This window comes from Equus przewalskii, chromosome 25, assembly GCF_037783145.1.
Source record: "Equus przewalskii isolate Varuska chromosome 25, EquPr2, whole genome shotgun sequence".
NCBI classification, from domain to species: Eukaryota; Metazoa; Chordata; class Mammalia; order Perissodactyla; family Equidae; genus Equus; species Equus przewalskii.
Window position 1 is genome coordinate 15,398,689 of NC_091855.1, and position 23,955 is coordinate 15,422,643.

Genomic DNA, 23,955 nt, shown 5'->3' on the forward strand with positions numbered 1-23,955 from the left:
GTGTTCATGAATGCTTTAAAGGACGTTGACTTGCTTTTCCATTTAGTCCTGAGACAGAGATGTGACAAGATGTCAACAGGAAAACAATTTAATAGTGGTAACTAGCTGAAGTTCTCCATCCATCTTGATTAAACGTTAGAGCTTTATATCTACAGGTAGTGAGCTTTACTGTTCTAGGAATCTTGGAGGCTGGATTTTCTTAATCCTCCATTTGAGTGCTAGGCTAGATAAATGTTCGTTAACAGTGAATAACACATAGTAGCTGGACATGGTTTTTTAAGTGCCTTGCTTGCATATTCACTCAATTTCCAAAACTATACTGTTTTACAGGAGGAAATTCAAGGCCAAAGAGAAGAGCAGGTAAATGGACTGGGTGTTAGAACCCAGGAAGTCTTGTTCAGAACCCCAAAACCACACTTAACAGCATAGATTCATGTGCCCCAGCCTTGCAGGGATTTTGAGGAAGCTGAATTAGAAGTGCTAGAAAGATTGATTTTGGCTTCCCCATAGAGTGGGGATTGGGTAGTGAGAATCTCCTTTTGGGGATAGCTTTGAAAGGTTTTTGTTACATTCATGTGAAGGCCACATTCCCCTGTATCCAAGACTAGAACTTAGGCCGTGAAATGGTGAAGCTGATCCTTGTAACATGAGGCTGGTGCTAGGGAGAGTTTGTGTGGTATACTTGTTAATTCACTTGCATGGAGGGCACCGGTCTTACTTAAAATAGTGGAACCTAGGTTTGTTCTTCATAGTGTATCTCTGAAGGCTGTACAAGCCAGCAAGAAGTTGGGCTTTGGCAGTTTTTTTCCCTTGGGCTTTTTAAATATAACTCAGGGTAGTATGGTGTGTGCACTTTGACATTTTACCAGTTGACTTTTTTTTCCTTTCATCTCTCTTTCCTTTTGAGGAGATAAATATCAGTGGCGTACTATTTTAGTGTTACGGATACTTGTTATACAGTAAAGCATTAAAATAAGACCCTTTCTTTGAGCTAATGGCGGAGATGTCTGAGGGTAGGTTTGAACCAACAAGTTAGCCTCACTTCCCAGATCCAGGGCCTGAGCAGTCACATGAGGAGTATAGGCCTCAGCAAAGTTTTAGGACCAGCCTTTGCAGGGCGTAGAGCAACTTTTGTTTTCTGTAGATTCTTTTCACCTAGTTCTGTAAGGAGAAGTTTGAGGATGATGTATCTCGAGTCCAGCCCTACCTTGCTTAAAAAGCTAAATAAGCTTGTTCTTATGTTACTTTACTGTACTTAGTACATCTGCTAGCTAAATAGTAAAGAATTTGAACAGATATGTTAACATGGATATGATATGTAAAAATGAGAGGTGGCAAACCTTTTCACAAGTCTGCATTTTTAATAGGGTGTTAATGACCCAAATCGGTGATTCTTAAACTTATTCCGGTATTAGGAATCCTGGACATTTGCCAGACTGATGCCCTAAATTTAACTTATCTTGGTTTCAGTTGTACCTAATCATATTAAATGATCTTAAAACCACAAGTAAGTGGACATGGTCATCTGTTTACAAGTGTTAATGTTAGTTGTCCATGTTCTTTAATCTTTTGCTTGGTCCTTGTTTGCATAGGAGTGATGTAAAATGTTTGTTTCATTGGAGAAAATTTGAACTTTAAGAATTCTAAGTTGAGTGTCTTTCTTTGAGAAATTACGCATTTGGCAATAGTTTGCAGTACTCTAAATTTTGAGGGAGTGTAATGTGGAAACCACCGATACCTTATGAACTGATGGTGATACTTTATTAGGTTAGTGAAACGTTTCTGTTGATGTTGGTGTTCCTGGCTTTTCTTTGTTAAAGTTTTCCCCCTCTACTTTTGGAATTGCATTCTCCAAAAACGTCTTACTTTGTCGTGGCTGAGTTTTTGAGTCTGTATTGTCCAATTGCTTTTGCATTTTGTCGTGTCGTCTTTTGTGTTCTTGGTGTTGTATTTGTGTCCTCAGGAGCTTTAATCCCAATAATGTCAAAAGGGAAGGAATGGGGTCTGAATTTTTAAGATTAGACAGGACATCTGAAGTCTCCTAATCCTACAGTGCTCTGAGCATTTATTTTCTTTTTGGGTCACAAAACTTGGAACAGAATTTGGGTAATTGATTTTAGGTTAAAAAAAACCCTGTTTATTGGCTAGTTTGGAAATTGCCTTTTACGCACCTATCAGAAACTTCTAGAGATGCAGGGGCAAAAAGACAGTTTTGATTTCTGCTTTCATGGGGTTGTCAATGAGCATGTATGCTTTTTTTTTTTTTTAAACAAGTATCAAAATTCTAAGCTTGGGTTAGGTGAGGCTTTTGGGTAGAGACTCTCTGTCTTCCAGGCAAAGCTTGATCCTGGAAAAAGACTCAGACACTACTGGTGTTCCTTTCTCTGCTCTCTGAAATTCCCACACTTGTCTTCTGAACTGCCTTGTGACCAGAATCCAGGCCACTGGAGGAAGGCTAGGCTGTGCAAGGGGAGCACTCCTCCCCTTTGTGGGTGCCATTTCCCAGAGCTCCTGGAATGGTTTCTTCCGTTGTGGCAGCTGTGTAGATCATTTTTGTTTTATCTGTAAAGTTGAAAAGAGTCGAGAGTAGGGAAAGAAAACAGTAATTATTACAAAGCTTGTTCTATCTGGAAGATAAAAGAAGACCAACTTACTCCTAGGTGTGCTATGTGGTGGTTGGTTGTTGTTTCTGTATCTTGACCATCTCTCCTCCCATGACTTACTCTTAAAGTCTGAGGAAAGATTTACTTTCACCTCAGCATTCCTAATGGTAATACTAGTAAGAAAAAGTCTTACAAATTAGCAAAATACCGACTCTTCATCATTCCGTCTCCAGTTTCTTTATACATGCAATACAGTAGGAGTTTAAGAAAGATTGACTGTTGCATTCTGGGAGCATGGAGGGGGCAGGGAGGAAAAAGCTTTAGGAAAGTCTTCCAAGGGGGAGTTTCCAGGCTCCTTCCTCCCCCATCCTGTTTGATCTACCCCTTTTCCTGCCTACATGGACTTAGTCAGGAGCTGTGAAAATAAGAGTCTGGGTCCACGCTTCCTGTTCTCCCGTCTCTGTAGAAGGGTACAGGGGTTAAAAGCACAAAACTTGTGACAGATTTTCACCCTCAGCACTGCTGCTTGGGCTTTTACCATCAGTCCATTAACTCCAAAGAGGTAAGTTGTTTTCACTTAGTTTTGCCATAAGGGTCTTCTGAGGTGCCTTGTGATTGAAGTTATTTTTAGGTCTTGAGAGCCAAAGACCAATAATTAGTGTATGGCTCCAGGCCATTCTAGGCTAACGCTGCAAACCTAGGGACATGGTTGGTTGGTTTAGCACCTTCTTCCCCCTCTTGCATTTGTGTGTGTGTGTAAGAAGGTGGAGACTTAAAAGGACGACAGATTTCTTGAGTTGCTCTGAGATAAGCATAAGACTAGATGGTTTTGGACAACTCCAGTGTAGTTTGGAACCAAAGCTTATAAAATGGTTCTGAAGTATGGGCCGTTTATTTCTTTGTGGCTGCTTGATAACCAAGATGACATTTTGGCTAATTGTAAATGTAAATCTGCATTTGCTACTGTAAGATAATCTACTCCCCCAGGGGAAGTTGCATCTTACTGCCGGGAAAGCTCTTGAAGGGCCCTCAGTTAACCTGCAGTCACTTGAAGGGTTTGTGTGATTAAGCAGAATATACTGATGTTTAGAGTTAGAAAATACCGAAATAAGTTACGAAGTGAGGTTGAGTTTCTTGGTTTGAAAAAAAAAAAAAAGATTTGGAATTAAAGTCTCCTTTGAGGAAGGGACTCTCGCCTCTCTGGAGGTTTGGTAATATTTTGAAGAGAATGGAATGCTCTGAGAATGTTAGAAAAGAGGTGCTGATTGGCTAGTAAGTTATTAATCCAGTAGTAATCAGAGTATAAATCAAGTTAAACTAGATTATTGTAGTAGTAGTTACTATTTAGTAAGCTTATACTTAGGTTTTCTTTACTGTGTAACCAGAATTGGAATCCCTTTTTTGGATTCTGGGTTATTAGGCTGCATGCTTTTATGTTTTCCCTCGTAGGAGTGCCAGTGGTGCTGGGGCTCTGACTTGGTCCAGGACGTAAGAACCTAGTTTTAAAGAACACAGAAACTTCCCTAACTCTTGTAAATAGGGGCCTTTCACACAATTAACATCTCACAACTAATGTCCAACACAATTCTGTCCTGTTTTCCTTGTCCTGAGCCCTGTGTGGTCTCCTGAGTTCAACAAAGCAGCGCAAATCGCCTCAATCTCATGCGGCAAACCATGCACAGTTTATTCTCCCAGCAGACATGGAGTGCAGTTAATGAAGTAGCCTTGGCTTTTTGAGATCCCTTCCTACTACTTTGGTGCTACCTGGTTCCTAGGGGTTTGGTAAGAGTTACAGCCCCATCCAAAAGGTCCTTGCCAGAAACTAACTTGCTGGCAGGATCAGGTCCAATATGGGAGCAGAAGTCGGGGGAATGATTAAGTACTCACCCTTGGAAGGCTTCATTTTCTCATAGCACCGAAAGAGAGCAATGAGGAGAAGCCCTTCTCCAAGCTGAAAAATCATGTAGAGGAGAGGAAAGAAGAAAAGTGGTCCGATGACTTCAAGGGGGAAGGTCACGTTGAGGATGGTGGAGCAGAGTTGAACATTTTGGCATCCGGTCTCCATGCTGACAGTGCGTCTGCAGCTGTGTAGGTTAAAAAGAACCTGGTATGCCTTCACAGAAAGGGACCTGAGAGTATGACCTCCCTAGCCCATCTCCTTTCTCCCAGGTACTCTTAAGACCCACTAAACAGTCGACATAGGAAAAAAAAGTCAGCCAGGTATTAGAGTGTGCGTGCTTTCAAGAAAAGTCAAGTTGACCCATCTCTTAAAATAACTGAGCCAGCTGTATGCAAGATGGTGACCAGTAGATTCATGTCAAGAGTTTTTATGACAATTTCTGAGTAGCTTGGACATCTATGATTTGTCTGCTTTTGTGGGGTTGCCAAATTAAAATTTGGAGAAATACCTGCCTGGTGAGGGTGTAAGAGGTTTGACCTGGTATCCCTTGTTGGCTTGTGTAGAGTTTACACAGAGAACAATTAGAATTTCAACACACAGAAGATTGACTGAAATGTCTGGAGTCCTTGTTCTGTTCCCAGGTTTGTGGCTTGGACATCTTTAAGTCCCAAACACATGAGGATTGGGGAGGAAAAAAAACTTAACTCAGCCCCATTATGTATCTTCAGAACACGTTATGGATTAAAGAAGGAGATGTTGAGCCAGCCCTGATGGCCTAGTGGTTAAAGTTTGGCATGCTCTGCTTTGGCAGCCCAGATTTGGTTCCTGGGTGTGGAACCACACCAGTTGTCTGTCAGTAGCCGTGCTGTGGTGGCGGCTCACATAGAAGAGAAGGACCTGCAGCTAATATACAGCCATTTACTGGGGCTTTGGGGAGAGGGGAAAAGAAAGGAAGATTGGCGACAGATGTTAGCTCAGAACAAATCTTTCCCAGCCAGAGACCTGATCAGGCCAACTCTGATGGAATTTATGTAAACTTTAAAAAAAAAGAATGAGATGTTTACATTGAATGAATACGTTTTAATTTGTTAAATTGCAATTAATGTGTTAAAATAGTCGCTAAAAAATCCCTGAGAGCTGTCTCAGCACATTTATGGGGGAGATGACTGATGACACTTGATGCTATGGCCGTTTATTATGATTCATATCACTGTCTTCATGAAAATGGACATGGAATGGTCACTGGCAGCCTTTTGGCTCTACTATACACCATGTGTTACATCCTATAGTAATTTGTTCTTTTTTAAATTAGCATGTTTTTAAAAATGGGTAGTTTTTAAATTGTGTTTTATAACAATTTGGTTTTCTTGGCGGGGTTGGGGAGCTAGGGTGCGATCACTCTGAAGAGACTCCTGCATAGCATTTGTCTTCTGTGGCCGAAGAGAGGAAAAGTTGCTGAAATGTGCTGCTGTGTATGGACAGGGTGCCTGATGTTCCTGCTCCGGGCTCTCAAACTCTCTGTTCCCCTAAAGTAGCAGCTGTGTTTGTGAACTGGATTAGATTATAGCTGAAGTCCACAGCTACTTCAGTTCTGAGTGCTACTTAGAGTTGTCGCCTAACGGTGTGCTTGTCAAGACTAGAGCCTGGGTGGGAAAAGAAGAACATTGTCAACACTTCTCATGATGACATGGAGCTACCCCAGTGCCATTAGCTACCAGGGAGTTGGGCAGGAGTTGGAATCTAGGCTGTGGAGGGAGTACTTTGCCATGAGCTGTTGCTCTTTGATTAGATGCCTTTGGTCTTTCGATTTATATTTCTAACCTATTCAGTACCTTCCCTCCCCAATATTTCTCACAGTCCAAAGTTCCTTGTTCATTTGATGCATTTGACCATATTGGTAGGAAATTGCCTTCCCCAGGGCTCAGATCTCATCCTTTTCCTGAGAGACCAGGACAAGAATGAGGTCCATGGGACAGTGGGCCTAAAGTAATACCTACCGTCCGTTGAGGCGAAAGAGAGCAGAGAGCATGTAACCTAGCAGGAAGCCGATGAAAGGCATCAGGGAGGAGGTGGCCAGCAAGTGGGGTGTCATGACAAACATGATGCTCTTGCCCACATTGATGGCAGAGAGTGCTGCGACAGCCACACTGAACAGAAGCATGATGATCATTCCACTCTGTGCAGGAGGACAAAAAGAAGAGGCAGAAGGGTCATCGGGGACAGGGAGAAGCAGAGATGGGTGGGGAAGCTCAGGTGGGCATTGGAGCTGGAAAACACTTTAATAAAAAAAAATGGCATTTGAAGTGGAAGGGAATACAAGACCTGTATCTTCCATCATTTTGGGATTAGCAGTAGCTAGGAATCTTCTTGGAGGACAGAGACCTGATTAATCTGATGAAGGAGATCGTCTCTGTTGCTAGAGACTCAGCCAAGCACAGCTGCTGCTTGACATCTCCGCATAGCAGGTTTTTAGTGAAGTACTGGGTTCTGAAGAAATGAAGCTGTTCATTCCTCCCTCAAAGTGGTCTCGTAAATTAAAAGTTCTCTTGCAGAGACTGTCTTTGGAGCCTGTGTACACAATCCTACAATGCTGCCATCACTCTAGATGTTTTGGAACTCATTGGAAGTCATTCTTAGAACCTGTCATACTTGTTTCAGATACTTCCATTCTGAGTAGGAACTTAGCGGTTTTAGGATGAATTTGATGTCTGGAAATTGCCAGGAGTCATTTGAAGCGAAGCTGGTAAACAAAGTGAGTGATCAAGTCAGGTGATGTGATTTTAGATCCCTAGTGATGTGTAACTGTAAAGGGATGAGCTTACTCCCGAGGGACCTGCAAATTGGATATGAAGGAAGATCCCCAAAGGAGTTTCAAAATGTTTTGGGTAATAACGCCATTGTCGGAAACATGTAGGTCCACCCTTCCCAGGTAAGTGCTGTGAAAGCAGCATTCATTAGGAACAATGGGATGTGTTCATTTGAAGTTTATTTTATAGTTGCATCTTACATAGCATTTTGAATTTTTAGTAGGTAGGTTTTTGATGAAATTACAACGTTTATTTTTCAGCATGTAACAAGGATGTGGGCTTTCAAAGTGTGCTTAAATTTCGTCTGCATTCTGGAGTGACACACTTCAAACTGATCAAAATATGTGCATAAATTTAAGACACTTCCTCTCATTTTCTGAGTAAAGGAATATATAGCAAACTTTTCTAGAACTTACCATGTTATTTTGTAATGGTTATATGTGTTGGTTCAGTTTCCAGTTCATTCACGTGTGGTATTTTGTATTTCCTAATACGGTTTTTAAATGTGGTAAAATACATATGACATAAAAGTTGCCGTTTTAACCATTTTTAAGTGAACAATTCAGTGGCATTAATTATATTCACATCGTTGTCCTGGTAGCATTTTAACAGTTACATTGCTCAAACTTCGGCTGCACAGATTTGCATTTCTGTGTTTTTAAATCCATGCTGCAACTGACGTGGTCATATAAAACATCACTGGTACCAGCTAGTGGCCCTATCCCAGGAGAAGGACTTTTCCAGATCTCCTCAATCACCACATTTTCCAAGTTTTATTCAAAGATTGTTAACTGATGAGCCCCCCCAGTATGCCCTTGCACTTTTAATTGATTTCACCTTTTGGATTTGTCCTTTACCCAGTGACCAGTTTTTGCTCCCGTTGAAAGAGTGTAATGGATAATGTAGGGGACATTGGGCTACAGGAATTGCCCATGAATCTAGAGGCCCTCTTCCTCACTTGCATTCCCTCACTCTCCTCCTGCTCTTGGGGGCTGTGGAGTGGTTATGAGCACAGGCATTGGTGTGACCCAGATGTGAGAGCTGGCTCTGCCGGTCTCCAGTGTGTCAGCTCTGGTGAGTCGTTCAATGTCTGGGTGAGGTTTGACAGCACAGGACCTAGCATATAAGAACCACTCACTAAATTGTAATAAGTGAAGGAGAGTAACTTAACTCAAAGTTTCCTGTCGCACTCAGTCCTGCCGTCTGTGGTTATATCCACAACCTCCTGCTGAGACAAAGACCGTAGGTAGTTGCCTCTCCATGGTCACCATGTTTTGTACTCCTGACTTCACTGCCCTGTCATAGCTGCTTGAAGCTGTGGTGAGTGTCCATTCACGGGCAGCCAGTCCATCAGCTTGTGACTGAGATGACCTGGCCCAAAGTCTTCCCACAAAGGTGCCCCTACACAAATCAGTGAGTGACCAAACTAATCAGATCCCCTCAGTTAAAGAGTTTGCAGAATTAGAGAGGGAGGCAGGAGCAGAGAGAAGTGTTAAAAGACACAGCAGGCTGGGAGCAGCAGAAGCCACCAGCTGGGAGAAGCTGTGAGGGAAAGGAGAGTCGGGTCAGTTCATCAGGAACAGCAGGGATGGGAAAAGCATGGGTAGAGCGGTCGAGTCTGTAACGATGGGACCCTTACTAAAGAGTGGTAGATGGCTTATGGTAAGTGCCTCCTAGACCACGTCATGCTGAGATCATCAACCTTCTAACCACATAGCCTTAAATAAACCCTTGCGTGGGTAAATTAAAGTGTGACTTGAATTGCCTTTCCAAATGGCATCCCTGAAATTGTATCTTGGTGTATCTAAATGTGTGACGTCCCGCTAGGGGCTGCAACTGTTGGAGCGGAGTTTGAGCACATACCTTCTGGCAGTCAGCTATTAGAAGTTGGGTAGTTTTGGTTTGAAAGTCTCTAGGAGGGTTAAGTGTGCAAAGAGACTGGGACGATTGCTCATTTTTTAGCTTGTTATTAAATTTTATGAAACGGAGGTAAAAGACGAGTATAGCCCTCAGCCACAAAAGCAAGGCAACCTCAGCCTTTGCATCTTGACCACATGCTCGTCTGCATCCTCACAGATTGGGAATATTTGATAAATTGAGCTGTTGACCTTCTGGTTCAACCCTGAAGGGTCAGCCAGGGACAAAGTGGGTCCAAGGTACATCTGTGTTTTGTAGATTACCTTTGATGCTGTTCGTATGAGTCCCTGTCTTTCGGCCCAGGCCTTTTAATGTTCTCTGGGTCATTTTGACTCTGTTTCTGCTGTTGAACTGAGTAGTGGATGTGCATCACAACAGGAACAGGAGACTGACTGTTAGCCCTGGCTCTGCCAAGAACCTTTCCTGGGCCTCGGTGACTCTGTCTGTACAATGGGAATAAGGCAGGAGACCGAACTTTATCTTGAAAGCCTTTCCAGCTTTAAGATCTGAGCTGCTTTCTGCATCCTCAGAAGAATACTCTTAATTAAAGTTACTTTAAGGTAAAAAGGAGGCATGTGTTCTTAGATCAGTTGTGACTAGCAGTGTGAACTTGGGGTTCTGGCTCATGGTTTTCTCACTTATAAAATGGGGAAGGGCAGAATTGCATTAAATGATATCAAAGGTCACTTTACAGTTTTATATTGTGTGATTTTTTTTATTCCTATACCTCCACAAGCCATCTTGACTAAATAAGATGGCGGACACAAACATTTCTGTTTTTTTTTTCTGCTAGTGTAGGGAGTGTTCCAGGTGGAGGGAAGGGCGTGTGCAGAGAGAAAACAGCTGAGACTGGACAGGTCGTTTGAGACCAAATCGAGAAAGCCTGAGGAGCCACATGAAGGAGTTTAAACTGTATCGTGGGGAGAGAGGACCAGTGAGGGGCTTTAAGCAGTGAAGAGAAGTGGCAGAGTTTGTACTTTACATCTCCACCCTCGGTAAAACTGGGTCAGGCAGCCGGGTTAGAAGGCTGTTTCAGTTGTCTAGGAGAGGATAGTAGCCTGAATGAAGATAGCGGCTGCAGAGATGGAGAATGGATGGATTCAAGCAACAGAAAGTAGTATTGACAGTCACTGATGAGCTGGGTGTGAGTGGGGAGGGAGAGGGGACGTTGAGAATGACTTTGCAGTTTCTGACTCGCGCAGCTGGGCACATGGAATGCCCTTCAGTGAGATACTCCCATAGGGAGGGAGGGAGGAGGGGCAGGCTTGAGGAGGAGATGATTTCACCTTCAGACATGCTGAGTTTTAGATGTCTGAGGTGTATTCATGTGGGAAGATCTGGCAGTTAATAAGTGGATTCTGGAGTCAGGGTAGAGTTGAGGGACTGAAAATGCTGTTCTGAAAGTTGTCAGCTTGTAGATGGTCTTTGAGATGAACCAGATATCATGGAGGGGAGACCTGGACTTAGGAATATCTGGCAAGAAAAGCAGAAAGCTTGGGCTGAATGCAGAGAAGTAACTTTTACTAGCGGAACTCATAAGGAAGTCTGGAAAGAACTGCCAGGGAGGTGGGAGGAGAGCAGGAGCATGCAGTCACCGAAGCTGAGGGAGAAGGCTTCTGAGGAGACAGTGGTCAACCATACCAAAAGCTGCTAAAGGGCCAAGGAAGAATTGAGAAATGTCTATTGGATTTGGCAAAGAAAGTGGAGCAGGTGGTCATTAAAAGGGTGAGTGGATGGGAGTTGAAGGAGAGAAGAGAGGGATTCAGATAATGGAGACTAATTGTTGAGGGCCTGGTCACCTGTGAGAACAGCCCTGGTCGTGGCGTGGGGGAAGTGGAAGGTATGTGAGAAGTGGATGTGGGAAGGAATGTTAAGTGTAGCTAGGAAGGGGAGGAAAGAGAAGTGTTGGCTGGAATGGGAGGTGGAGTCCCGTGAGGGATTGTTTCATTTTGTTTTTTTTAAAGATAGGAGAGATGTGAACCTGTACTAATGCTGATTGTGAAGGACAAATAGAGAAATGGTTATGAAATAAGAGCTAGAGGACAGAGGCTGTGGGGGTGGGGGGCATAATCAAGGGTGGAGGGAATGCCATCCAGAGCTGAGATAGGGTGACTAGCCATGCACAGGAGGAGGAATAACTTCCATGTGTTGTAACAGGTGGGAAGGGGAGCAGTGGCCAGGTATTAGGACTGCACCAGGATAAGGGCAAAGACTCAAAAACCCCTGAAAACCTGACTTGCAGGTGCTTTGTCCCAGGCCCAAAGTTGCTACCAAGCCTTGGGCTTCCAAGCAGCGTGGCCTGTAGACCAGCCCAAAGGTACAGATCCAGGAGCAGAGACAAGAACAGGTTCTCAGGATGTCAGGAGGCAGAGTCCTTCCTGAGGACCAGGATGGAGCCCTGGCCCTGGGGAATGAACATTGAGCCAAACGGGAGACTGACAGGAACTGAGCTCCAAGGTCACAAAAGTTGCCAGAGGGACCCTAGCCGCACTCCAAGAGTCTGTGATTCTTCCGAGGGCAAGACAGTGGCATGATGCCCTGTCTGTAACCACAGGGCTTCCCCAAACCCTCTGGGGCCCTACTCCACTCCCACCCCACTTCTGAATTGCTGGGAGTATGTACACCACCTCTTCCCCTGATCTCTTCCCCTCTGTCTTGTCAGATCAGCCAAGTTTGCCCTTGGCCCCACTCTGACCTCCTCTATTCAGGCTTCTCCCCAGGCTGACCCAAACCGGACCCTTTCTTCACACTCTGGCTCAAGCTTGTCCCCTCCAGGAAGTCTTCCCTGACTACTGACCATCACTCACCCCACCTCTGCATTCTGCCAACACCTGATTGTACACCATGTTGGTTCTTGGTTCTTGTGTTACTTAGCTTTCTGCAAATGTCAGACTCTTTGAGGACAGTGAATTCTTAGAGAGTGTAGCATAAAATTTAGCATCTAGTGGGTGCCTAACACAAGTTTATTATTAAACTAATGATTATACCTTATAGTTGTGTGTAGTGTTTTACTTCTTTTAACTTTTCTTAAGTATTCTCATGTACATTACAATTGCACGAAGTAGTGTTCCAATGGTACACCTTTTTTCCCTTAAACAAACAAGGAAATGGACACTGAAAAAGCCCAAATGACTCGCCTTGAGCCATACCCTGAGAGGATGGTGGTGGTCTTGCTCCATGCCCAGGCCCCCAGTTTCTTACCTTCACCATATAGCGTGCATATTGTGGCCGTTTGGCATTGAGGAAGATCCCTATGGTGCAAGGAATGAGAACCAGGATCAGTGATATGACAATGCCTCCATAGGGTACCTTGTCCTTCAGGTCTCCTTCATAGATCCCCCTGGAGTAGACATACAGGAGGAGGGGCATCATGCCCAGGGCAAAGAAGGTGGAGCAGGTGGTCATCACGATGCTGGGAGGGAGACAGAGGAAAAGTGCAGAGAGCCCATTAATGCAGATGATTTTGTTGAGTGCCTGCTGTGTGGCAGGCATTGTGCTGGGTGCTTTACATGCACTGCTTCGTTTCCTTTTCCCAGTAGCCTTAGGAGGTAGGCATACTATCTCCTTTTTGCTGATGAGGAATCTCAGGACTAGAAGAGTTGTGACTTGCTCAGCATTACACTGGTGGTAATGGCCGAGGCAGGATTTGAACCCAGGTCTGTCCAACTGGTTCAGTCCCTGTGTGCTTACAGTGGAAGGAGCCCTTCTGATCTCCATAATAGAACTCGTTTGCTTTGAGCACTTGCATATGCATAGCCCATTTGGAAGAAAGCTGACTGTGTGATCCTGTTGCTCTAAGCCCATTGGATCATAGAATAGCTCTTGTTCCACAGTTGCTAGGTGCCTGTCTTAGAGCCTAGAGCATAGCTGGACATAGTTGCTCTGTCCAACTGAGAGAACAAGGAATAACTACATGAAGAGCGTTTTCTCTCTTGGGGAATTTGAATATGAGACACAGTGACAGAACACTTGGTCTTCAGGAGTGGGTGGCATGGGAGGGATGGTGAGGCAGAAGCCAAAAACCATTCAAAGAAAAAGCGGTAAACGGAGGCCTTGATTAGAAGGACTGTAAAAAGAAATAGCAGCAAAGCAGTAGAAACAGAATAATTGAAGGACCATAATGGTGCAGTAGTAGAGAAGACAGCAATAGTTACCCATCGTCAAGTAAGTGACAAGACAATCTGGCCATCAGACCTGCTTCGTGTCTTGAATACTATTCTAGTCCCCAACATCGATATTCTCATGTTCTTTACTTTCTGGTTTATCCTAAGATTATTTAAGAAAAGTGTGAGTCTCAGAGTCTGAATAATATATCCTCTTAGCTCTCATTTGTATCCTCATTGTCCTATTGCCGTTTCCATTTGGAATCTAATACATGTTAGTCCCGGGACCCTGTATAAGGAGAAGCCTTCCAGAAAGACCAACTGAGAGAATGAAGCTGCTAGGGAACATTCTTAGATTTGTGGACGTTCATGTTACAATATATGGCTCTGGCTTCCATTCTGGTGGGAAAGTACCCAAGAGAATGGAAAACAATCAAAATCTCTATCAACTAATGAATGGGATAAGCAAAATATGGTATATCCATACAATTGAATATTATTCAGCCATAAAAAGCAATGAAGTACTGCTGCATGGTATGACATCGGTGAGTCTTGAAAACATTATGCTAAGTGAAAGAAGAAGAAGAAATATAAAATGGCACATTATGTTTGATTCCATCTATATGAAATCTATACAGACAGCAATTAGATTAGTGGTTGCTGGGGTGGGGGTGAGAGAAGAATGGGGAGTGACTGCTAATGGGTACAGGGTGTCTTTTTGGGATGATGAAAATGTTCTGGAATTAGATAGCCATGATAGTTGTACAACCTTGTGAATATACTAAAAACTACTGAATTATACACTTGAAAAAGGTCAATTTTGTGGTATGTGAATTATATCTCAATAAAAAGTAAAAACATCTGGGGAGCAGATAAAATAATTCTTAGAGGAAAATTCATAGTCTTAAATGTTTATATAGGAAAAGAAAGACTAAAAATTAATGAGCTAAGTATCTAACTCAAGAAAACAGAAAAACAAAGTAAACCCAATGAAAGAGAAGAAATAAAATATTAAAGATGAGAGAATATGTTTTAAAAATTATGTAGATTGATTAAGAGGATCAGTTAAACAACAGGCTTCTACAAAGTCCAATAAAGTAGACACCCCTGGCAAGACTAATCAAGGAAAAGGAAAGAAGAGACAAATTGATAATATTGGGAATGAAAAAAGGAACATAATTACAGATAGAATAAAGATAGAGAGTCATGGAAGAAACCAAGGACAGTTTTATACTTTTATTTTTCAATTTAGATTGGACAATTTCCTGGGAAATACAATCTACAAAAACTAACTCAAATTAAGCTGAAAACCTTAAGCAACTTAGAAACACTAAAGACAGTTAATAAGTAGTTTAAAACTTCTCCTCCAAACCCTGCCCCATGTATATGGTTTTACAGTAGAGTTCTACTAAATGTTCAAAGTACAGATGGTCCCAATATTATACAAAGAGAGACCACAAGAAGGGGGAAAATGCCCCAATTTATCATATATGAATAGTGTAATTTTAGAATCAAAGCTGGAAAAGGACATTATGAGAAGGGAAAATTAGAGGCTATTCTCACTTATGAACATAGGAGCAAAAATCATAAATAGTAAGCAAATGAATCTAGCAAAGCCTTTACAAAACAATACAATGAACAAGATAGGTTTAGCCCAGCAAGGTAAGAATGGTTTAACATTAGACAGTCTACTGATATATATCACTATATTATCAAATTAAAGGAAAAAACCAGTATGATTGTTTCATACATGTGGAAAAATGTCATTCAACAAAATCCAATGTTTATGCATGATAAAAATTAGCATACTACAATCCTGAGGGAAAAAAACAAAGCCGGAGGCATCACAATCCCTCACTTCAAAATATACTACAAAGCTACAGTAATCAAAACAGCATGGTACTGTTACAAAAACTGGCACACAGATCAATGGAACAGAATTGAAAGCCCAGGGGCCAGCCCCGTGGCCGACGATAAGTTCACATGCTCCGCTTCAGCGGCCCAGGGTTTCGACGGTTCGGATCTTGGGCGCGGACGTGGCACCACTCATCAAGTCATGCTGAGGTGGCATCCCATATGCCACAAATAGAAGGACCGGCAACTAAAATATACACTATGTACTGGGGGGATTTGGGGAGAAAAAGCAAAAAAAGAAGAAAATTGGCAACAGTTGTTAGCTCAGGTGCCTATCTTTAACAATAACAACAAAAAAATTGAAAGCCTAGAAATAAATCCACACATCTACGGACAGCTAATCTTCGATAGAGTTGCTGAGAACATACAATGAGAAAGGAAAGCCTCTTCAACAAATGGTGGTGGGAAGACTGGACAACCACAAGTAAAAGAATGAAAGTAGACCGTTCTCTTACGCTATTCACAAAAATAAACTCAAAATGGATCAGAGACTTGAAGGTAAGACCTGAAATCATAAAACTTCTAGAAGAGAATATAGGCAGTACACTCTTTAACATTGAACTTAAAAGATCTTTTCAGACACCATGTCTTCTCAGACAAGGAAAACAAAGAATAAACAAGTGGGACTTCATCAGACTAAAGAGCTTCTATAAGGCCAGGCAAAAGAAGACGGAAATGAAAAGACAACCCACAAACTGGGAAAAAATATTTGCAAATCCACATATCTGACAAAGGGTTAATCTCCATAATATATAAAGAACTCACACAACTGAACAACAAAAAATCAAACAGCCTGATCAAAAAATGGGCAGAGGATATGAAGAGACATTTCTCCAAAGAAGATATACAGGTGGCCAACAGGCATATGAAAAGATGCTCAACATCACTGATCATCAGGGAAATGGAAATCAAACTACACTAAGATATCACCTTATACCCTTTAGAAGGACTATAATAACCAAGACAAAAAAATAACAAATGTTGGAGAGGGTGTGAAGAAAATGGAACCCTCATTCACTGCTGGTGGGAATGCAAACTGGTGCAGCCACTATGGAAAACAGTATGGAGATTCCTCAAAAAACTAAAAATAGAAATGTCATATGACCGAGCCCATTCCACTACTGGGTATCTATCCAAAGAACTTGAAATCAGCAATTGAAAGACATTTATGCACCCCAATGTTCACTGCAGCATTATTCACAATAGCCAAGACGTGGAAGCAACCCAAGTGCCCACTGACTGATGAATGGATAAAGATGTGGTATATATAAAAAATGGAATACTACTCAGCCAAAGAAAAAGACAAAATCGTCCCATTCACAATAACATGGATGGATCTTGAGGGTTTTCTGTTAAGTGAAATAAACCAGATGAAGGAAGACAAACACCATATGATTCCACTCATACATGGAAGATAAACAAACACATGGACAAAAAGAATTATTTAGTGGTTACCAGGGGGCAGGGGGCTGGGAGGTGGGCACAAAGGTGAAGGGGTGCACCTATGAGATGACTGACAATAATGTACAACTGAAATTTCACAGCGTTGTAAACTATCATCACCTCAATAAAAAATTAATTAATTAAAATTAGCACACTAGCAACAGAGTGGAAATTCATTAACCTGAAAAGGGTATGTATCAAAAGTCTACAGCAAACAGTAAACTTCATGCTGAAAAATTAGAAAGCTTCTTTCAACAAGAGGAATAAAGCAAGGATACGTGTTATCATTACCTCTCTTATAAATGATACCATATACCAGTTTTTCCTAGCACAACAAAACAAGAAATAGAAAAGGCATAGGAATGGGAAAAGGAGAAACTAAACTTTCATTATATGTCAGTGACAGGACTGGCCACAGGGGACATCCAAGTGAATTTCCATTATAGCTAGCAAATAAGAGAATCCATGGAGTTCTGAATACATTAGCAATATAAAAAAAATCAACTAGGTCCCGATATACTAGGAAAAATAATTAGCATATCAATTCTGTAAAAAAATACCATTTATACTATTCACAAAACTATAAAATATTTAGAAATAAATCTAAAAGAGATACAAGATCTTTATGTAAGAAATTATAAAACTTCATAGAAAGGTATAAAATAAGGCCTAGATTAAAAAAAAGCAATACCATTTTCATGACTGGGAAGACAATATTATAAAATAGCCTCTGCATTTATCTATAACTTTAGTGCCAATTTAATCAAAATTCCAGAAATATTTTTTGTGGATTTGAGAGCTAGTCCCAAAATTCAAGTGAAGGAGAAGAGGGCCAAGAGTAGCTAATGCAATTTTCAAGAAGAGCAAGGTAGGGGAATTTACTTTTCAGACATAGAAACTTAGCATAACATCATTGTAATTAAGAAAATGTGCTAGTGCAAGGTAGCCACGTAGAGAGACACAAAGCCAGGCACATTTGTGAATTTAATCTACAAGAGAGGAGGCAGTTCAAATTACGGGAGAAAACTTCACTCAATGGTACTGGAAATTTTCTCTGTTTACGTAGAAAAGATAAAATTAGATCACCCCATACATAAAAACAAGTTATAGGTTGATTGCAGATCTCTATGTGAAAAGCAAAACTTTAAAACTTTTCAAAGAAAATGTAGAGGAATATCCTGATGACCTTGAGGGTAGTAAAAAATTTCTTAAAGAAACCTAAAAAATATAAACCGTCAAGGGAAAATATTAGTAAATTTGACTAAATTAAAATAAGCCCTCTGTATTATAAGACATGGGTATTACAGTGTAAAGACAAGCCCAAAACTGTGAGTAGACCCTTGCAACATACATAAACAGCAACTTTACAAATTAACAAGAAAAACACAATGGTCTCACAGAAAAATAGTCCCAGAAGAGGATACCCACATGGCCAATAAACATATGAAAAGGCACTAGACCTCCCATGAAATCAAATTTAAAACCACCGCGACTGATTTCACTCCCACCAAATGGCAAAAAATTAAAGTCTGACAATTCCAAATGCAGATGAAGACGTGGAGAAACAGGGATGTGCATACTCTGCTCGTGCAAGTGTGGAGTGGAACAATGACTTCGGAGACTTTCTTGATGTGTGAACTCACAACCCAGCAGTCTGCTTTTCTTACACACGCTCTCACGTGCGAGCGCAGAGGGATATGCGCAAAACCATTCCCGGCAGCAAAAGATGAAATCCACACAAGTGTCCGACAACGGGAGAGTGGATGAATACAAGGAACCGTAGTGCACTTTAAATGCACGAAGTAGCTATTTTATTTATATGCCTACATCTCAGAAAAGCAAGTTGTCAAGTGATAGCATCAGTATGATATTGTTCATATAAAACTTAAAAACATTCAAATGCAACAGTGTATCTTGTTTATGGATATGTACATCAGTGGTAATAGTGTCAAAGGCCGGTGGAAGCGCTGAACGCAAAGTCTCGCAGGTGCTCCCTTTGGGGTGGGAAGGGGGCGGGGTGGGATTGGGGAGGGGCACGGGGGCTTCAGTGCTGGCTATTGATTTCTTCTTAGGAGACAAGCCACACATAACTTGCGCGCTTGTTTTGATGTCCTTGGGCGGAGGAGTCTTGCTTACTTTGGCTCGGCATGTCACGGGTTTTGGAATTTGCTCTGGGACTTGGTGTGCCTTGTGCACGCGGGTGTGTGGGAACCCCACTCCCAGACCTCCAGGCTCCTTCTCCACGTGTGCAAGTGCTGGGCGCTTGGGATGCCCATCTCCTAAGGTGCTTGTGTCTGTGACTTTCGTGATTTTCAGTGTATCCTGGGGAATAGGGTTGGGAGGGGGCTCGTTCAAACTCTAGCCCTGAGATTGGAACCTGTTCCATAGTAACATCGTGGACTGGCTGCCTCTCGGGGAACACGGGGGCCAGGGCAAAGGAGCACATTTGGTTTTCTAGTCATGCTTCCTGCTTAAGTTTTCAGAGCGCTGCATACACATTGCTTTGGGACCTTTGCATGCTCTGGTTGAGGGGCGGGTTTTGAGTCCCTGTCAGCAGAGGCCCTGGAGGCAAAAGCTGAGGGGGTGTGAGGAGACTCATGAGGGTCTGTGGTGAAGGGGGAAACTTCTGGCTTCTGTCCTGTCCTGGTTAGGCTTCCTGTGCCATGGTGGAGAGACCTACGGGAATCTTGGGTTGTGTCCAAGTCTGTAGTCCCCACAGCCATTGGCTCTGGTCTCTGCCATGGGCCAGGTTGGGGGCAGTCGAAAAACTTGAGGGGCAGCAAGGCAGTCCAAGGGGCCCAGTTCCCTCTGGTACTCTCTCCTTTGGCGCGGATGAGCCAAGCTCGCTTCAGCGTTGAGGGCATTTTCTCTGGCCCCTGGGTTACCTGCATCTTTTGGAGCTTGGCCACTGGGATGAGGATGGAGCTGCCGTGCCTCCTGCTTGATGTCCAGCTGGCGGCCCAGCCTCCCGGGATGTGCCTGCCTGCTCGTGCTGGCAGCTGCCCCAGACTCACTCCAGCTGTGAGGCAGAGCACGGGTGGAGGGAGCCTGGGGCTGGCTCCAGATACGGCTTTCCCACAAATTCCAGGAAACCTCTGGCAAGTCTCTGGACTCCGGCTTCCTCCTGTGTAAAGTGGACTCGGTGTCTTCAGATTCCTCCCTGCTCTATATGAGAAATAGGACGGTGTTGTGTTCAAAGAAAGGGCTCCAAATGGAAGCCTTGGAACTGCATCCGGCCCTTCAGTGTCTATAGTTTGGCTCGCACAGTGTTTTAAAAAATTTTGAATGAGTTGCCAATATTTAAAAATTTGGAGATTTCACATAAAAAGGGAGCTTTTACCTTCTCTTGAAAAGCAGGAAGCTGTGGCAGTGGCGGGTCCCCCTTCACACGACACCGTGGGGGAGATGCGTGGCGCCTGCCCTGTTTGGGGAGCCCATGCCTCCGAGGCTGGCAATCAGCCTACAGTCACTTTGTTTGTTATGTACGCGCCTGACCCTGAAGATATCTGAGTACAAACACAGGCTTTGGAGCCCCCAGACCTTGGGCAAATGTATTAACCACTGTTTCCTCATCTCTAAAATGGGGCTTTTTCCAGCACCGCCTCACAGGGGACCGGATGGGGATCTCATGTAAAGTGCGTGGTACAGGGCCTGGCTGTTGTTTACTATCAGCGTCATCACCGTTATTATAATACACATAACCAGTTGTCCCAGATGAACTCAAATTGGAATTGGAAGTCTGGCAGCACGTGGTGATGGATGACGAGATTTGTGCTCTGCCAGTGAGGTCTGGGCATGGTTTAACGTGCGTGGGGTGTTTGTCTGTGGGAAGGGGCTTTATGGCAGAAGGTGGCCGTCCCAGCAGAGCATTATCTCTTGTGGGGTCCAGGTAGAAGTGACGGTCCCCAGGTGCCCTGACAGGAGGCTGAGCAGGAGAACGTGCAGGGTTGCGTCCCTGAGTCACTGGGGGCTGGGCGGTGGGGACCTAGAGCCTCGGAAATGTGGGTATCACTGAAGAGACCTCGTCAGCACCCTCTGGCTGAGGAGGCTGGGACTTCCGGTCACTCACACTTAAAGACTCTGCTGGTGGCCTTTACTCTGTCCCCCTCTGCTCTGCTGCTTCCACAGATCCACAAGGCCCTCAGGGGAACCACGCCTCCCCGACACCAGGCTTTCTGCACTCCTTCCACACCGGGATTAAGACTTAGTCCCAGTTTCTCGGGACACAGAGGCTTTAACGAGCTTGTCCACAGGCCAGATCAAGACCGAGGCTTGCTTTGCAGCAGGAAGGGTTTGGATTAGAGCGAGGCAAGAATTTGCTCATAGCCAGGTGGTTGAACATTACCCGTGCTCCCATGGGAGATGTACAAGCTAAGCCTCCTCTTTGTGCCTCTCTTCCCATCCACCACCTCCGTGAGGGTTGAATCGTAGGGGTAGAGAATCCAGAGCTTCTCAGTCGGCAGGTCCTGGTAAACCCCAAATAGCACTCTTGTTTTTTCATTTAAAAATCGGCCCCAGCCTCGCTTGGCATTCCCAGGAAGGGGATCCCTACTTGGCTGGTTTCCTTCTAAAGTTCAGCCAGGGGCAGGGTGCTGACAGAGCCCAGCAGAGGGACTGTCTGAATCCTCTGCCCTACCTCACATGGAATAGCGTGTCCACTGAGGGCTGACCCGGAGGATTACTGAGCTTGAGACTGAGGCTGAGAGAAAGGCAAGAGCTTCCGGTGGAGTTCCCTTCACCCAGCCCAGGCTGCCGCTGGAGCCGGAGCGGCTCTGAAATGGCCTCACTCTGCAGGCGTTCCCCACCAGAGTCCCGCCTGTTCGGAAGGGCCCCTGCGGGAGGGAGCCTTCACCGATTTCTGCTGTAAAGCTCTGGGTGAGGGGATGCTGCTGGTGACCCCCCAGCAGTTTGTCTGAGCTGAGGCCCAGCATAACCTAGACCGGCACTGGGAAACTTGGCTCTGCCTGGTTATGTGTTTGCATGGAAGTGTTCCCGCATCTGACGGCTGGGTGGGCATGTTAAGAGAAGACAGCCCACATGCCCGGGTAGTTGGAGGATCTTTAGAGATTCTTGCCTGCTCTGCGGGAATTGGAGGGGCTCATTTGGTTCCACGCCACCTTGATCTCCCTGGAGATGTTTGGAACCAGTCTGCACCCCTTTGCAGTTCTCTGGCCTCAAAGCAGACAGCTTGCACACCAGTGTAGGCAAGCAGAGTTCTCCAGAAGCCCCACTGGTTTAAATTCGTCCTCCTTCAAAACAATCCTTGTGCCCCACTTGAGACACCTCTGGGAGTAGGGGCCTCTCCAGGATGCCCCTGGACCAGCCTGGCCCCTTTGGCTTGGTGCAGAAACCAAGACGTACCCCAGCCCCTGCCCCCAGCCCAGCAGAAGCTCTTGACAATAAATGCCTGATACTCCCCGCCTTAGCATCGGCCCAGCCCCCACTCACTCCCTCTCCTGGCTTTAGCCCAGCTCTTCCCCTCAGTTGTGACATCTCCAATCCTGTCCCCAGGCTCCCCCCTACTCACCCCCAGTCCTACCTGAGGTTCATGTCCCCCTTCATGGCCAGACTGAAGATGTTGGACAGGTTGCCCCCAGGTGAGCAGCCGCAGACCAGGATGGCCAATGCCTCCACGTTGTTCAGCTGGAAGACCTTGCCCAGTGCAAAGGCGGTGAGGGGCATGATGCCATACTGTGCCACCAGGGCGATGGCCAGTCCCTTAGGCTTCCAGAAGTGAGCCTTGATCTTACCGAATTCCATGGTGCAGCCCAGCGAGAACATGACGATGAACAGCATGAGCACAAGGATGACACTCAGCGCCAGGTCGGTGGGGCGCTTGCCGAAGTTGGGCGGCAGGGTAAAGTTGAGCGGGGTGGACGCATTGTGGGCCTCCATCCTCGTGTGTGGCGACGGAGGCCAGGGACCCAGCGCAGCCCTCACTTGCCAGCTGATTCCCTTCCCTGCCCGGTCCTTGCTGGGATCTTCTTCAATTGCCTCCCAGGGCGGAGAGTTTCAGGACAAAATGCAGCTCCGGGCAAACAGAAGGATTATGCAACTGGCTGCGCTGTTTCTCTGGCTGTGGCCCCCAAGGGGAGAGAGCCCAGAGCCTTATCTGCGCGTCTGCCCAGGCTCTCCCAGCTGCCTCTGCCTCTGCTGCCTTCCTGGTGCCCCCTCACTCCTCTCGGGCACTTCGCTGCTTCTGGGGCAGGAGGGCTGAGTTCTCTCCTTCAGCCCCGCTGAGCGCGCCACGGACACTCCGTCCCTGGGGTCCAGTCCCGCCCAGCCCTTCTTGTGCTGTGCTCAGTCCCTGATGCCTAGGTTTCTCATTCAGAGGAGGGTGCCCTCCCCATGCCCAGCGGTCACCTTTATCAGCCCCCAAACCCACAGGAGTGAAAAGAGTCGAGTGTTACCTGGGTTGTGGGACTGGGTAGGGGCAAGTGTTCCACTGGCCCCCAGGAGGCCACGACTCCTCCTGGGAGATGAGAGGTGCCCATGCTCTTCTGGCCTGTGCTGGGGAAACCTTTGTCCCACCCCCAAACCTGGATAGTACAGGTCCCACGGCAGGGGCACGCTCGCCAGCACTCTTGCCTCCAGGGGGAAGAGCCTGCCTGGGTGGCCAGGACTCTCAGGAAGCTTGGGGGCTCTTTCCCCAAAGGGCGGCTCTGAGGGAACCCCGGCTGCGGAGGCTCGTTGTGCTCAGACCCCTGGGCCCGCAGCCGGAGGAGCCCCCTTGCTCTGGAAACTTGCCGAGAAGGAAGCAGGAATGCACCGGCTTTTCACTTCCACTTCCTGACTGCTCCACTTTTGCTCTGAGCCTGTGTGTCTCAGGCTGGGAGGCAGGCTCTGGGTGGGCAGCAGGGGAGAGGGCAGGCCGGCTGGGGCAGGCGCACCGTGGATGCGAGGCCATCCTGAGCCTCCCTCCCGTGTCCAGTGGCAGGGGTAGGACCCTTGGAGGTGGAACGAGGGAGCTGTCTTCAGAAGCGCAATCGTCTCTTGGCTGGGTTGGAACCCTCAAGGCCTGGGTGGGGTCTCATGGTTATATATTTGCTAAAACAGGAAATTAGGCTTTCTGTTTGGGACTCCACGCAGAAACTCACACTCCAAGGTGTGAACCACTATGGGGTGGGGCTGGGGACAGATTTTGGCTTGGTATGGGGAACCACCTAAAAATGAGTAGTCTCCAACCCTGGCCCCTGGGGACCTTGGGGGTCCTGCATAGATGAGGGTTGGAAGACAGGATCCACACATTGTGCCTCTTATGTGTGAGA

General features: G+C 45.2%; 1 protein-coding gene across 1 annotated transcript; it reads right to left on the reverse strand.

The window, feature by feature from the left end:
• Window positions 1-2,101: 2,101 nt before the first annotated feature.
• On the reverse strand, window positions 2,102-23,661 carry SLC10A1 (solute carrier family 10 member 1). The gene is made up of 5 exons (XM_070593459.1): window positions 22,227-23,661; window positions 12,429-12,639; window positions 6,501-6,679; window positions 4,491-4,687; window positions 2,102-2,562 (listed from the first exon to the last, which is right to left on the reverse strand). The coding sequence occupies exons 1-5, from the start codon at window positions 22,580-22,582 to the stop codon at window positions 2,456-2,458; spliced, it is 1,050 nt and encodes a 349-aa protein (XP_070449560.1). The 5' UTR covers window positions 22,583-23,661; the 3' UTR covers window positions 2,102-2,455.
• Between the last annotated feature and the right edge of the window lie 294 nt (window positions 23,662-23,955).